Source organism: Marmota marmota, unplaced genomic scaffold (assembly GCF_001458135.2).
Source record: "Marmota marmota marmota unplaced genomic scaffold, marMar, whole genome shotgun sequence".
Taxonomy (NCBI): domain Eukaryota; kingdom Metazoa; phylum Chordata; class Mammalia; order Rodentia; family Sciuridae; genus Marmota; species Marmota marmota.
This window is the reverse complement of record NW_025999914.1, coordinates 457,709-473,234: the sequence shown is the minus strand read 5'-3', so window position 1 is coordinate 473,234 and position 15,526 is coordinate 457,709. Positions and strand designations below refer to the sequence as shown.

At 38.1% G+C, this 15,526-nt stretch overlaps 2 protein-coding genes across 9 annotated transcripts in view; both read right to left on the bottom strand.

Annotated features, from left to right (window-relative positions):
- Nucleotides 1-15,526, bottom strand: part of Pgbd1 (piggyBac transposable element derived 1) — a 31,304-nt gene that overhangs the window by 12,576 nt on the left and 3,202 nt on the right. For all 8 annotated transcript variants that reach the window (XM_048799936.1, XM_048799939.1, XM_048799941.1 and 5 more), the window contains exon 2: nucleotides 12,847-12,923. The gene's annotated coding sequence lies outside the window, so the exon portion shown is untranslated. The remainder of the gene's footprint in view (nucleotides 1-12,846; nucleotides 12,924-15,526) is intronic.
- The window catches only part of Zscan26 (zinc finger and SCAN domain containing 26), a 12,600-nt gene continuing 3,005 nt past the window's right edge, over nucleotides 5,932-15,526 (bottom strand). The window contains 2 exon segments of the mRNA XM_048799957.1: nucleotides 5,932-7,746; nucleotides 12,847-12,923. Coding sequence (XP_048655914.1) covers nucleotides 6,845-7,746; nucleotides 12,847-12,923 — 979 coding nt within the window. The 3' untranslated portion in view covers nucleotides 5,932-6,844.

Here is a 15,526-nt window from a genome sequence, read left to right as displayed (position 1 = left end):
GGCGGGGGTGTGGGGGTGGGGGGAGACAACACAAACTCCCCCAAATAAGGGGAAGGGGTAGCCCTCACCTGAAATCCCAACTACTAATTGAAGCAATTGGGTCTCAAGTTCCAAAATAATTTTTAAAGGATGGGGATGTTCTTCAGCCATAGAGCTCCCTTCTGTTCAATCCCCAGTAGAAAACCAAACAAAAACCCAACAGCATGGTAAAGGCAAAGCCATATCTGTCCTTGGCTTCCTCACAGGCACAGGCTGGGGAGGAGGTGATCAATAAATTTTTATATTTCTTTTTTCCCCACTCCAGTACTGGGGATTAAACTCAGGGGCACTCTACCACTGAGTTATGTCGGTAGCTATTTGCCGGGTTCTGTTCTGGAGACTAAAAGGCTCAGGGGTCACTCCAGTTAAACTGGGCTAACTGGGCTGAGGAGAAGCTATTCAAATGAGGCAAGGGGTCAAATTTCAGGGGGCTGAGTTTATCTTCATGATGTCCACTGTCAGCAGGTTGACTGACACCTGAGTAGGCCACACCCAAGGGCATAGTAAGAGAAGGGGACACACACAAGGCACTTCCATGGAAGATTCTATCCTAAACAGGGCAAGGGGTTATATTACAAAGGAACAGGTGAGCATAGTTTCACCCAGGGGGCTTTAGCAAGACACACCCATGCAGGAGACACTGACCCTTGGACCCAAGAAGGGTGGGGAAAGCTCTGCCACATTTCTGCAACTGAGTGTCTTAGCAACCAGCCGGGGAGTGTGACTCAGTCACGTGTAAGGTTGGTCTCCCACAGCTATTTATTTATTTATTGGGTCTCGCTAAATTTCCCAGACTGGTCTCAAATTTGTGATTCCTCCTGCCATAGCCTCCAAAGTCTCTGGAATTATACATATGCACCACCACGCTCATCAATAAACAATTATAATTTGATAAATGGAAGAAACTAAAAAAATTTAAAGAAACTAAAAAAATGTGTACACTGAAAACTCAAGTTCATGAAGACTACAAAATGAAGTGTTTCAATACTCAGGGTTAATGGTATCTATCTTTATTTATTTATTTATTTTTGACATATCATCCCAGGACACTACTTACCATATAGTATCAGTCAACGAACATTTTGTTTACTGAATAAATGTGCACATATCTTTTAGAACACTTATGATACCATAATGTAATTTTGTACCTTTTCTTTTTCAGCTAAGATAGCTTGGGGATCTTTCTATATCTACTTATTATAGCTAATGGTATTCTGTTGTATGGTATACCATAACTTATCCCTATTGATGTCTGTGTAGGTTAAATTTTCTCTTTATAAGCAATGATGTAAGGAATGTCATTCAATAGCTTTACTTTCTTTTATGAGTATATTTATTGGGTGGTACTACATATTGAAACTGATCAAAGGGCATATATATTTACACTTTTTGATAGTTCTCTATTTAATTTTTTTAAGAATATTTTTAAAATATATTTTTTAAATTGTAGATGGACACAATACCTTTATTTATTTAATTTTATTTACTTATGTGGTGCTGATGTTCGAACCCAGTGTCTCTGAGCTATGTGTACACTGAAAACTCAAGATTTATTGGATCTTCAGGGTCATGCCTCTGAGACTCCACTACCAAACCAACATGTAAAAGGATGTTTAATCCAATAGTAAAAACATAAAACACCTTTTAAAAACAGGCTCTTTAATTATCCATTAACCTACTGAAAGCCACCTAGTTTTCTTCTAATTTTTAAGGGAATTAAGAGTAAAAGGAGACTTGCTGAGTGCAGTGGTCCATCCCTGTATTTCCAGAAGTTTTGGAGGCTGAGGCAAGAGGAGCACAAGTTTGAAGCCAGCTTGGGCAATTTAGTGAGACCCTGTTTCAAAATGCAAATTAAAAAGGGCTACGAATATAGCTCAGTGAGTGACTCCTCACTTTTGCTGGCAAATGTCCAATGGATGGTTAAAAGCATCTCTGCTTCCATTTTGCATTCATCTACTTTGCTCCCTAGGAACAAGGTCTGATGTTATAAACATCACATGATGAGCCAAAGTCACCTTCCCAGCCATGCAACAGCAACTTCTTGTCTGGGACAAGGCCCAACCTGACCAATCCTGAGATGATAGACTGACTACACCTGATTAACACACTCTGCTTTGTTAACTGTGAGAAGCCTCCAGCTATACAAATCCCCTAAATCTTGCCTTTATTTCCCTTTCTATAAAACCTCAAATTCATTGTCAGCCCTTTGAATACAAGGCTAAGTATACGGGTCTCCTCATCTTCCCAATGTAGCCACACTGATTAAAGCTCTTTTCATCATTAACTTTCCTTTTTAGTTTTTGAGGTGAGTTGCCAGATCTGATTTATTGGATCTTCAGGGTCATGCCTCTGAGACTCCACTACCAAACCAACATGTAAAAAGATGTTTAATCCAATAGTAAAAACATAAAATACCTCTTAAAAACAGGCCCTTTAATTATCCATTAACCTACTGAAAGCCACCTTGCTTTCTTTTAAGTTTTGGCAATTCTGTGCGCAGGTTTTTGTGTGGACACAAGTTTTTAACTCCTTTGAGTCACCAAGGAGGGTGATCATGTCACAGAAGAAGAGATAAATCTAAAGAAGTGTTTGAGGAGTTCCGGGAGAAAAAGGGGGAATTGACTTAGGACCAGTGGAGTTCATGGAATACATGATGAAAAAGAATTTCAGCATGTGCTAGTCAGAGGCACAGAGGTTTATTTATGGAAGCAGCTACATATTCAAGGGAGAATTAGTGACCTATGGGATTAAGCAAGGAATACATATTCAAGGGAGAATGTGGGCCATATCAAGAGTGAGAGATATGTTTGGGGGGTTCCAAGCTCTTTTTTTAAAGGAAACTTGGGGAGGCATGGGTATGGAATGAAATGAATTTTCAGGGGTTGTAGTTCAGTGGTGCAGTGCTTGCCTAGCACATGTGAGACACTGGGTTTGATCCTCAGCATATGTGTATATGCAACTAAAAAAATTTTTTAAATGGAATTTTCAGCCTCTTCTGCTTCAGTATTGCAACAGTCTCCAGCCATCTGTGACTTCTTTCTGGATTATTGTCAGAAACAGAAGATGAGACTAAAAGGAGTATGATTTATTTAAGTGAGAACAAAGGAAGCAGAGCTCTCTTGCTGGGCAAGAAGCTACCTGATAGCAGGTTGCCAATTAAGTGTACTGATTTGTAAGGGTTTATATAGCTACTGGGTAGGAGCAGTGATCAATATCCAAGCTAATCGGATATTGGAAAGGTGCCAAGGCTATTGGTTCAGCCTGAAACACTGATTGGTTAGCTCTTGAATCTGTAGCTTTTACTCAGGTCTGTCCCCCGACCCTCAGCCCAGGACAAAGCAGTTGGTTGGAATGTTTGTACAGGATAATTTCATGGAGAAGCCTCTTTTGGGGGGCATTTTCTTAAGTGTCTATTTGTTTTACTATCTATCTATCTTATCTTAATCAGAAAGCTATGTAGGAATCAGTCCAGCAATCTCAAGATGGTTTCTGGTGATCTGCTCAATCTCAGGATCCTCACTAACATGATCTTTGCTATCTTATCAGTAGATAGCACTGTAAAGTTCCCCAAATTTTGGGATCCTCATGATATCATATCTTTCTTTGCTTAACCCATTTATTGGGGTGTTAATTAACAGTGCAGAGGTAGATTTACAGGAATTTGGGAGTAACAGACCTGGAAGAGACAGACCTGGAAAAGTGTGTAGAACTTCTGAAGTCAAATTTAATTTCCTTGTCCTTCCTGTAGGTCTCCTTTCTACTTTTTATTCCTCCTATCCTAAATCAATCATATGGTAAAACCATGTTTACTTTTATCAGACCCTGTGGATTGTTGGGACTCCTTGAAGTCAGGTCCCCTACCCTTTGGCCTAGGATACCAGTAACATCTCTTGGAACCCCCAAAACACATCTCTCACTCTTGATATGGCCCATATTCTCCCTTGAATATGTATTCCTTACTTAATCCCATAGGTCACTAATTCTCCCTTGAATATGTATCTGCTTACCTAAATAAACCTATATGAAACTATAATGGTGGAAATGATACTAGAGATGGGGACTTGTGATTTGATGATGGCCAAAACTGAATATTAGTCAAAGTAAGCACAAATATACAGACAAAGCTTTAATCAGGAAAATAAAAGGAGGAGGGGGACTTTCAGGGGACAGCTCTGATTGAGAAAAGTCAAAACTTCCCAGTAATATTTATTTATCTATCTATCTATTTATTTATTGGTACTGGGGATTGAATCCAGGGATACTTTACCACTGAGCTATATTCCCTGCTTTTTATTTTGAGACAGTCTTGCTAAGTTAGGGCCTAAGTTGCTGAGGCTGGCTTCGAACTTGCGATCCTCCTGCCTCAGCCTCCCAAATTGCTGGGATTACAGTTGTATGCCATTGTGCTTGGCTTAATTGCTTTCTCATAATACTCTATGTACTTTTCTTCTTTAACTGAACAGAATCAAATAGATTTAAATTATAACAGGGAGCTAAATTTTTAGTTACTGATCTCAGCATAGCATTTAAAAATATTGGGGGAGGGGACTAAGGATGTAGCTAGGGAACTAGGATGTAGAGGGCTTGCCTAGCATCTGAGGCCCTGAGTTCAATCCCCAGCATCACAAAGAAAAAAATTGTAATTGGGGGAAATACAACTGACTTTTCATGAAATTTTTGTGTTCCAAAAAGTTACAGCTGCTTCCCCTATTTGGTCTTCCTCTAGAAAATGGTATTAACTGTTGCTTCTGGTCAGCTTGCACTCAGTAAGATTGAATGGAAAGATAGGAAGTGGCCCAAAGATTGCTAAGTGCCTATTCTGACATTCATTCCTTTGTTCTTAATGAAAGAAACCTAACATTCAGTAAGCACTCTGCAGAAAAGAAAAAATACCCTTTTCTGCTTTCTTTCCTCAAAGTTTTGATCAAGACATATGTGCTAAGCAGTTTTGGGAATGACTGTTCAAAGGAAGCTGAATAAATTGACAGAAGCCTCTTTTTATTCTTTTTGTCTTTTGTCCACATTTTAGATGTGATGGCCAGAGTTTGAGCAGCCACAGAGAGATGAAACAAGGACCTTAAATACTGATGACATGGACCAGGATGGTAGAATCAAAAGGCAGAAATCTAGGACCCTAGTGATACTGTGGAACTACTTTTTCAATACTGGACTCTTCTATATTAAATAGAAAAACTTTTAATAACTCACTACTGTGACTACTATTTGTGTGTTTTGTGTGTGTGTGTGTGTTTAAGCTATGTAGCTGAACCTAGTTGTTTTTTTTTTTTTTTTTTGGGGGGGGGTACTGGGGATTGAACTCAGGGGCATTGGACCATTGAGCAATATCCCCAGTCCTATTTTGTATTTTATTTAGAGACAGGGTCTCACTGAATTGCTTAGTGCCTTGCTTTTGCTGAGGCTGGCTTTGAACTTGCAATTCTTCTGCCTCAGCCTCCCGAGTGGCTGAGATTACAGGTGTGCACCACCATGCCTGGCTGAACCTAGATTTAACCATAATTACACTGATGGCTTTTAGAGTGACTGGCTTCTCTGATAGTGAGTGAACAGCAGGACCTGACTAAAGTTTTTTTATATTCTTTGCACTCACAAGGTTCCTCTTGACTGAATTGTCTGGTGTTAACAATTGTCTGGTAAGAGCTGAGCCTAAAGTTCTTTCCACAATGGATATATTAGTGGACATTGCATTGTGAGGATTCACTAATTTTCCCACACTGGTGAACTAAGACAGCTTCTCCAAAGAGCAGTACCTTATGCAGCTACTACTGACCAGTTAGTGATGCTATTATTATGCTTGGGAATGGACTACTCTAAGCTTAAGATTCTTTGTCATTATCATGAAACTTCATTATTCATGATATAAAGATCATAATCTTCTCTCCAAGATGATTTTATTGTTTGACTTTCAAAGAATTCCCAAACAAGCAACATTTAAAAACTGCATCATCAATATTAAAGGGAATAAGTCCAATATCTTTCGGTGGATATTTATTGAATAGTATATATGCAGTAGTTACTGTACTGGCACTGGAGTTACCAAGTAAGACAGTTGCTATTTGGATTAATTCAGTACAGTTCAAAATGTAATATCTCTTCCACAGACTGTAAAACTTTGATTAATATCTTGAATTAATGAGATACTGGGGTGGGGATAGAAAATGTAAAAATGAAATGACATAATTCTGAAGGCAAGTTCTATTATTAACCAGGAAAGGATCATCCTTGCTTTCCAAAATGCTTCCTCTGTGCATGGGGGGTAGAGTTGGAGGGATAAAGGTAAGGCTAGTGGGAGGGAGGGGTACAGCCTGTTAGGGAAAAGAATTCACTATTAACCCATACTTTAAGACAACTTTGAGAGTGGTATACTTCCAAACATCATGAGTTTTATAGGAGTCTGTTGCTATATCATTTGCAAAAAATATCAACCTGCCCCTGACTGACACAAGTCTAATGAATCAGTGGACATTATATTTGCTGATAATTTCAAAGACCTCACTCAGTCATGAGGCTATTTCTTGGAGATCCATAATCATTCATTAACACATTAAAAATTCTGAGAAGTCTTATAGTAAAGAATGCTATTTAACTCTGATCTCACTATACTGTCTAGGGTGAAATTATTTGGCTCCAAAACTAACTTCAAGGAAAGCAAAGGACAGAGAATAGAGGCAAACAGCTTCCAACTCAATCCCTAAGAATTCTGATGTTGGCCAGAATAACTTTTCCTAAAGTGCTGTTTGCTTCTCAATGTATACTTTCTGACGTTCTACAGGAAGAGAACACCTCATCAAGCCAGTTTGCCTTTGTGGTGGTGTCTCTGATGCTGAAAGAGACCTGACTTCTGTCTGAAGGCTTCTCCACATTCATTACACTCATAGGGCTTTTCTTCGTTGTGGATTCTTATGTGCTGATTGAGGTGTGAGTTAAGTCGGAATGCTTTCTGGCATACATTACACTTGAAAGGTTTTTCTCCAGTGTGAATCCTATGATGTCGAATAAGGTCTGAGGTCAAACTGAAGGTTTTCCCACACTCATTACACTGATGGCTTTTGGAATGACTGTGGATTCTCTGATGGTGGGTGAGGAGCAAGGCCTGACTAAATGTTTTTCCACACTCCTTGCATTCACAAGGTTCCTCCTGACTATGAATTCTCTGGTGTCGATTAAGGTGAGAGCTACGCCTAAAGTTCTTTCCACAATGGATACATAGATAAGGTTTCTCTCCAGTATGGATTCTGAGATGTTCCAAAAGGCCTGCATTCTGGCTGAAGACTTTTCTACACTCTTTGCACTGATATGGCTTCTCACCAAGATGGATTTTCTGATGTCTGACAAGATGTGAGCTTCTCTGAAAGACTTTCCCACATTCATGGCACTGATGACCTTTCTCTCTAGAAAGAATTTTCTGATGTCCAGTAAGAGTAGAACTCTGACAGCCTTCAGATTCACTGAGCTTTTCTCCCATGGGTACAAGTCCATGTTCAATCAGGTCTGAATGCTGGATAATTCCCTCCCTACATTCTCAGCATTTATAGTCAGTCTTCTCCTTGGGCTTAGCCTGCTCCCTTCCCAAATCAGAGTCTTCATAAAGAGCTTCTATAGGTTCAGAAATTTTCCTAGATGATTCCACTTTTCCACAAGAGTTGGTCACTAAAACAAGATTCCCGTTCTTAATCCTTGTCTCTTCACCTGAAACATTAAATATATATCACTAATTACCTGTTTTTTGGTGCTTGGGAAAAGGAATCTGCAACTAGGAGAAAAAAAAATGAAATCAAGCCATGTGTGCAAAGTAAAAATGCTGTGGTTGCTTGTGTTTGTATAAAGTACATAGAATGATATATAAGAAATTGTTAATAGTGACCTTCAGGGAAGGACAGAGGGTTGCGGTGAAGGATGACTTCTTTTCAGTGGCTTAAGTTTTATCATGTGATACACACCACACACAGAGAAGCTAGAAAACAAGCAAACCAATTGTTTTTGACTGTACAGTCTTGAAAATGTTTCATTACATGGGGGGGGGGCGGGGGGAAACTAGCTCAATTGCGGTTCCTCAGGCCAATAAGAAAGGGATGGCACTTTAAGTGAAAATGAAGAAATGTAGATGTGATGCCAACTAGCTACACAATTTTATAAAGTAATTTAAGTCCTCTGGGCTCAGTATCCTTATCAATAAATCAAAAACCATTGAACCATAAAAACTTGAGGGTAATGTGTTCATGAAAATCCTAATCTTCGTGGACAGCAGTAACTGGTTTCCTATATAGGTTCAACAGACTTTTTATATCTCATATGACTTTTTACAATTTCATATGACTATTTCCTCCACCCCAACCCCAATAGTTCAAGAGACTAGCACAGTGCCTGGTACATAGCAGACACTAAACAAGTGGTATTTTTTTTTAGAAAAATGTTTTATGAATATAGATTTGAGTCGTAAGGCTGAAATTATGTGAAGATGAAGGAAAACCTATGTTCAAACACACAGGCAGAAGGATGTGAAGGATGATGGGAAAATGGCTTTTAAGGCCTGGAATATGAATAGACACGCAAAGTAAGAATGGGGTACTGGATAGACAAAATAGAAGAGTGAGACCCTAAGCAGCTCTAAAAAACACCTGAAGGTTAATCAGTGTGATCAAATGAAAGGTAGCAGATATTAAAAAGTAAAGAAGAGATGGGAGCCAAAAGTAAAAGTGAACATGAAGGGATTAGTAAGAAGGCATCAGAGAAAGTAGTCACATGTGAGGAGTGGAGATATTAAATAATATAATAAATAATGGACTACACTGTGGATTAAAGCTCTTTTTAATAGAATGAAGTAATCTACACAGGATGAAGAAGTGAAAGACTAAGAGAAGGAAGGGAAGGAAACAGAGGAGATTCTTTTTCAACAATAACATGATATGTATAACTAAAAGGAAGGAGGGGGATTAAAACAAAAAATAACCGGAACTTTGAATATAAAATAACATTTCAACAGATCCAGAGGATAAGGAACATTCTCAGGAATTTATTATCATTACATTCACTTTTTGTTTTAAAATATATACCTGTCATTGTTTATAAGTTCATTTCTTCAAAGTCATTCAGAAAATGGTAGGCCCCTTTCTTTCAGCTAATTTACTCAGGAGACTCTCAGAAGAAAGGGAATTTGAAGCAGACTCAAACTGAACAGCCTAGTGGGCAATAAGTAAAGGATGACTTTAGAAATAAAATCAGCCAAGCTGGGGCTATAGCTCAGTGTTAGAGTGCCTGCCTACCACGCATGAGGCACTGGGTTCAATCTTCAGTACCACATGAAAAAAAAAAAAAAAGTTATTGTGTCCATCTACAACTAAAAAAAAAAAAAAAAAATTTAAAAAGAAAGAAAGAAAATCAGTCATTCAGCAATAGACATTTATTGATTGTCTACTCAAGGACGGTGACTCAAAGAAAAACAAAATAAACAAAACAAAATGCCACAAATAAAGTCCCTGCCCTTTTAGTCTGGCAAGAAAAAAAAAGAAGTAGACCAGAAACTATAATGGAATATCATCTATTCTATGACATGAGAAACCTTGCTGCTCTGGAAGCATAACTGGGGAAACTAACCCAGACTTGGGGAAGTGATATCTAAGATATATCTTGAAGGATGAGTAGGAAGTAGTCAGGGAGAGCAGGAAAAAAATTGTTCCAGATTAAAAAAAAAAACAAGGCAAAAAAGGTTCAAAAGAGAGAAACCGCAAGGAGAAAGTAGGAAATGGAACATTGCCTGGCATGATAGAAAAATACAATATGAGTAGGTGGGACAAAAGGCAACTAATTGTCCCAATTTAGGACTGAGGGATTTCTTAGGATGTGTAACTGTCACTGCTAAAAGTCTCAAAAAAACTGGGACAAACTGGTTATTCTAGTGAACATAAGACTGATAACAGGCCATGTGAGGCCTTTGTTAATGAAACTGGGAGTTAAGGTAGTGATTTTTATCTTATTTTAATTTTTTATTATAAAATTTTATAGAAAAATGATATTATTCAGCTTATTAAAAGGTTTTTAAGCCAGGCATGGTGGCACACAATGGTAATCCCAGCAATTTGGGAGGCTAAGGTAGGAGGACTGCAAGTTTGAGACCAGCCTGAGTAACTTAGCAAGACACTGTCTCAAAATAAAAAATAAAAAGGTTTGGGGATATAGCTCACTGGTAGAGTACCCAATTCTAAGTACCATACATACAGATAAAGGTTTTAAGGAAAAGAGAAACATTAATGAATTTGTATTCAAATAATGAAGTATGAGCAGAAGGTAGTTTCAATGGAAGGGAGGAAGAGAGAGAGAAAGAAGCAGGGATTATATCAGACTAAAAAGAAGAAAAGAAAAATGTAAGAAACAGAAAAAGAGGGATTTTAGTAACAAAGAAATTAAGAGTAGAATAGAAAAATCCAGGTGACATTAAGAAATAAAAGATAATTGCTATTTGGGCTGGGGTTAGAGCACTTGCCTAGCATGTATGAGGCACTGGGTTCGATTCTCAGTACTGCATATAAAAAAAATAAAATAAAGATCCATTGATAGTAAAAAAGTATTAAAAAAAGACAGTTGCTATTTACAATAATTTGAAGGAGATAAGAAAAAATGAGTTGGGTGTAGTGGTGCAAGCCTATAATCCCAGAAACAAAGGAGGCTGAGGAAGGAGGATTGCAAATTTGAAGCCACCCTCAGAAATTTAGCAAGATCCTCAACAACTGTCTCAAAAAATAAAAAAACCCCTGGGGATGTAGCTCAGTGGTAGAACATCCCTGGGATCAATCCTCAAATAGTAGCAAAAGAAAGGGAGAAAAAAAGTAATGAAACATGTGGCCGAGATTCTTTGCCTTCAGAGGAAAACTGTACTACTTCTAAAATTCATTCCTATAGTAAAAGGGAAGAAGAGCAAGATGAAAGTCCAGATTCACCTTTTGGGGTGTTTTATTCAACTAAAATGCCTAGAGTGATGAGTATTTTTTATATCTTGATTGTGGTGCTGATTAGAAGACTATACTTTTCTCATGTTTGTGAAAACTCACTGATTGGTAGAGTTACAGTGAATTCTACTGATGTAAGTTATACCTCAATAAGTCTAACTCGAAAACAAAACACAAAACACCAAGGTTGGGGCTGGGGTTGTGGCTCAGCGGAAGAGCGCTCACCTAGCACATGAGAGGCAATGGGTTCGATCCTCAGCACCACATAAAAATAAATAAATAAATAAATAAAATAAAGGTTTTAAACAAAAACAAACAAAACACCAACGTTGCTGGTAGGGCCTCAAAGGGAAGTGCACAGCCTCTCTCACCTCATAAGCAAAAACATGCAATTTAGTTCTTACCCTTCTCTTTCTCAGGTTTTTGAATGTCACACTTGGATAGGACCTGCTGTTCTTGCCCTCTTTTCAGAGGGGCTGCTTCTTCCACAAACATTTTTTATTTCTTTGCCTGGTTTGGGTTTTACAGATAATTAGGTACATGTAGAGATAATTAAGTACATGTAGATTTAGGAAACTTGTTGCAAAAACACTTCAAAGATAGAAAAAAGAAACCCCAAAGTGGCAAAGAATATGGGAGGGAAATCTAGAGCACATTCAGTTTCCTTCCAGTAGGGATCAAGTAAGGCTGATGTTAAGACCTATAAAGATGAATACCCAGACAGGAAAGAAACTGAACTGTGCTCACACCCAGCTGTCTGGGGAGAGGCTTAATTCTAGTTTTCCTGCAAAAGAGCACATCTGATTTCTATCTCCTCTTGTCCTGTTTCTCCTGCTACAAATGCTCCAGTACAACAACCAAGTCCTCCCTACTCTCTGGCCAATGGTCCTGCACTCAGTCCTGGGACTCCTTGAGCAGGATGGCTGGGAATTGCTGGAGCACCAGCAGCTCCAGGGTCTGTTCTTCGTCTCAGGCTCAGCCACTATTGGCAGATCTTTCAGAGATGGCTCAAAGTCTCTCAAGTTCTGTGATTTCTTCATTACACAACTGCCTGAATTATTTGTAAATGGCTCTGTCCAAGGCCTTTCCTATTTCCTTACAGCTTGAATCCTTGTTTTCAAGTAGAGTACTTATAACAGGGACTTAAAGGCTGCTTTTACTAAAAGTATTGACTCTTCACTTGGTCCTACAGCTATTTCCTTTGCTACCTTAAACTTTGGGTCAGATTTCTGCTCAACTCTGCATATAGACATGTTAATAAGAAGTGTCTTTTTAAATATTGGTAATGTAATATTCATTAACTCTACATTTACTCAACCTCTCTTATTTCAGCCTTTCAAGCCTTAAGATATTTTCAAGAATTTTAGGATCTGCAGGCAGATCACCCCATGATGGGATCAAGGATGCTCCACTACATGGGAACAATTGTGTCATCATGGGAACCAAATTGCCTCCTCAAGTAATAACTATTTTCCTAGAGCCAGCAGGACCTCGCAGAACCAGATCTGATATAATGGTCAACCAGACTACACTTTGACTAAGACTTCTTGCTACCACTTTTTGTCTTTCTCCTATATATTCCTGAAGCTCTTGTCAGAACCCAGAAGACAAGGTTTAGGATGCTCATCCGCTTGTTTTTTTCTCAGTGTAACCATACTGATTAATAAATTTCTTTCTTGCTTCATCACCATTTTTTCTCTTTGATTGTATTCTTGAGACACTGGGTATCTGCATCTGGTCTACTGGGGCCCAGAGAATCTAGGACTCTGGTAACATATCAATCCTCCTTCATTACCCAAAGTTTCTTCTTCTTCAGATTCAGAGGAGAAATGGAATGAGCACTCACCAATGCAGCTGCCATCCCCAATTTCAGACTGCTCTGTTTTGGAGAACTTTCTTTTGACTGTATTCTCAGGAGTACTCCTAAGAATATAATAACAAGAATCACAGAAGTAGTAATGTTAGTAGTAACAATAATAACAATATCAATTCTTCTTGGATTTATAAGCTTTCTACTATTTATTTGTTTTTTTCCTAAAGTAACCATTCCTAAGCACATAAATAAAATGAGAAAACATTGTTTTATAGAAGATTGCCATCTAACATGGCAGAAATAATAGATTTGAAAAATCACCATTTTTGCAGCCCTCAAAATGAATTATTCAATCAAGGACTACTAAAACCACTAGGTGAAAGGAGTGTGACAATAGACATTCTCAGTCTCAAAAAAACCCCAAACCAATGGCTACTTAGTTACAAAGGAGAAAATGGAGATATTTGGCAGTCACAAATTTACCGAATGATCAAACTTAGCAACAACAATAGTGCTTTATCATCTATACAGCATTTCTACTAAAAATGTTTACCATGAATCTAATAATGAAAACTTTGAGATAAATCCAGACTGCAGCTCATTTATAACAGGCATGGGCTCAAAAATAAAAGGAAGGTATTGGGAGGTTATTATTCTACATTAAGGAGAGCACTAAATGCAATGTGTGAAATAATAATTTTAAAAAGCTACAAATTTTTTTTTGAAAAATTCAGAAGTCCAAATGTGAATGAAATATTAGAATGGGGTAGGCAAACTATAGCCCAGAAAACCAAGTAAAGCCTGGACCTTATTACCTTATTTTGGATTCCTTTATTATAATACTGCTACATCCATTTGTTTAGATATTGTTTATATCTGCTTTCCCAATACAATGGCAGAGTTGAGCAGCTGCCACAAAGGGTATCACCTGTAAAGCTGAAAATGTTTACTATCTAATCCTTTATAAACAATGGTTATGCCCAATCTTTATTTATTTATTTATTTTTTGCAAGTGCTGGGGATCAAAGGGATCAAAGTCAGGCCCTAGCACATGGTAGGTAAGTGCTCTGCTGTTGAGCTACATCCCCAGCTAGATAATGGTTATTAACCCCTGACACAGAACTTTCTTAGCTGGTATGATAGTTCATGGTCACAAAAGAACAATAGTCTTATTAGCAGAAAATGAATGCTGAAACTTTCAAATGTGTGTGTGCAAAGAGTAAGAACACACAAATGCAATAGGAAATTGACAACTGCTGGTACACAAAGACATTACATGTATTATTCTTTCAATATTTCTGAAGGATTTGAAAATTCTCAAAATGATGAGAGAGAGCCAAGTGTGGTGGCTCTGTAATCCCAATGACTTGGAAGTCCAAGGTAGAAGACTGAAAGTTCAAGGCCACTCTCAGCAATTTGGTGGGGCCCTCCGCAACTTAGCAAGACCTTGTCTCAAAAAAACAAGTAAAAAAATGGGCTTGTTAAAAGATACAGAAAAAATAAGTAGGGATTGGGGCTATAGCTCAGTGGTAGAGTGCTTGCCTCACACACGTGAAGGACTGGGTTCGATCCTCAGCACCACATAAAAATAAATAAACAAAGGTATTGTGTCCATCTACAACTAAAAAAATATTTTAATGTAAATAAATAATTATTACTGGTTATATGTTCATTAAATCCAGTGTCAGAATATTCATAAATCATTACTGATGGCTTGTTATGTGCTAGTCTCTTAAGCGCTGAAGAAATAAAGGACAACTCCTTGAACCTCTACTGCTCTGTTTCTTTTCTTTTTGTGGTATTGAAGATTGAACCCTGGGCCTTTTGCATGCTAGGCAAGTGTTCTACCATTGAGCTATATCCCAAGCCCTGCTCTCTATTTCTCTCTCTCTCTCTCTCTCTCTCTCTCTATATATATATATATATATATATATATATATATATATGTATGTATTTTTTTTTCTCCCAGTACTGAGGATTGAACCCAGGGTCATTCTTCCACTGAGCTACATCCCTAGCACTTTTTAATTTTTGAGACAGGATATTGCTAAATGGATGCGGTTGGCCATGAAATTGTGATCCTACTTTAGCATCCCAAGTAGATGTAATTATAGGCATGTGCCATTGCACCTGGTTCAATAAATCTTAAATGTTATTAACTGTTTACTATAAAGAAGCAATTATAGTTCAGTGGATTAAGTGTCTTGATGAAGGCATGCATAGGATGCTAGAAGAGCAAAATGGTAAAGTACCTAAATCTCAGTAACAGGTCAGAAAAGTCTTCATGGAGATGAGTGAAAGTTAGACAAGGAAACAAGGAAAGGGTTTTCAGACAGAGAGAAGTCAACATAGAGTTGTTGGCCTTTAGCACAGTAGTTATAATGGCTACAGAAAGATTATGGGGAGCTGGAACCCTGGGAAACATTTATATGTAAGAAGAAAAGTGAAAATAAAGAGTATCTAGAGGGACAATAAGGTCTATGTCTGTAAATATGGTCTGATAGCAAGAACCTATGCCACTGGACCCAGTGGGGCATGCTGTAATTCCAGCAACTCAGGAGGCTGAGACAGGAGGATGGCAAATTCAAGAACTTAGCAAGACCCTCAGCAACTAAGTGAAACTCTATATCAAAACAAAAAATTAAATGGACTAGGGATGTATGTTAGTGGTAAAGTACCCCTGGGTTCAATTCCCAGAACTACCACCCCACCC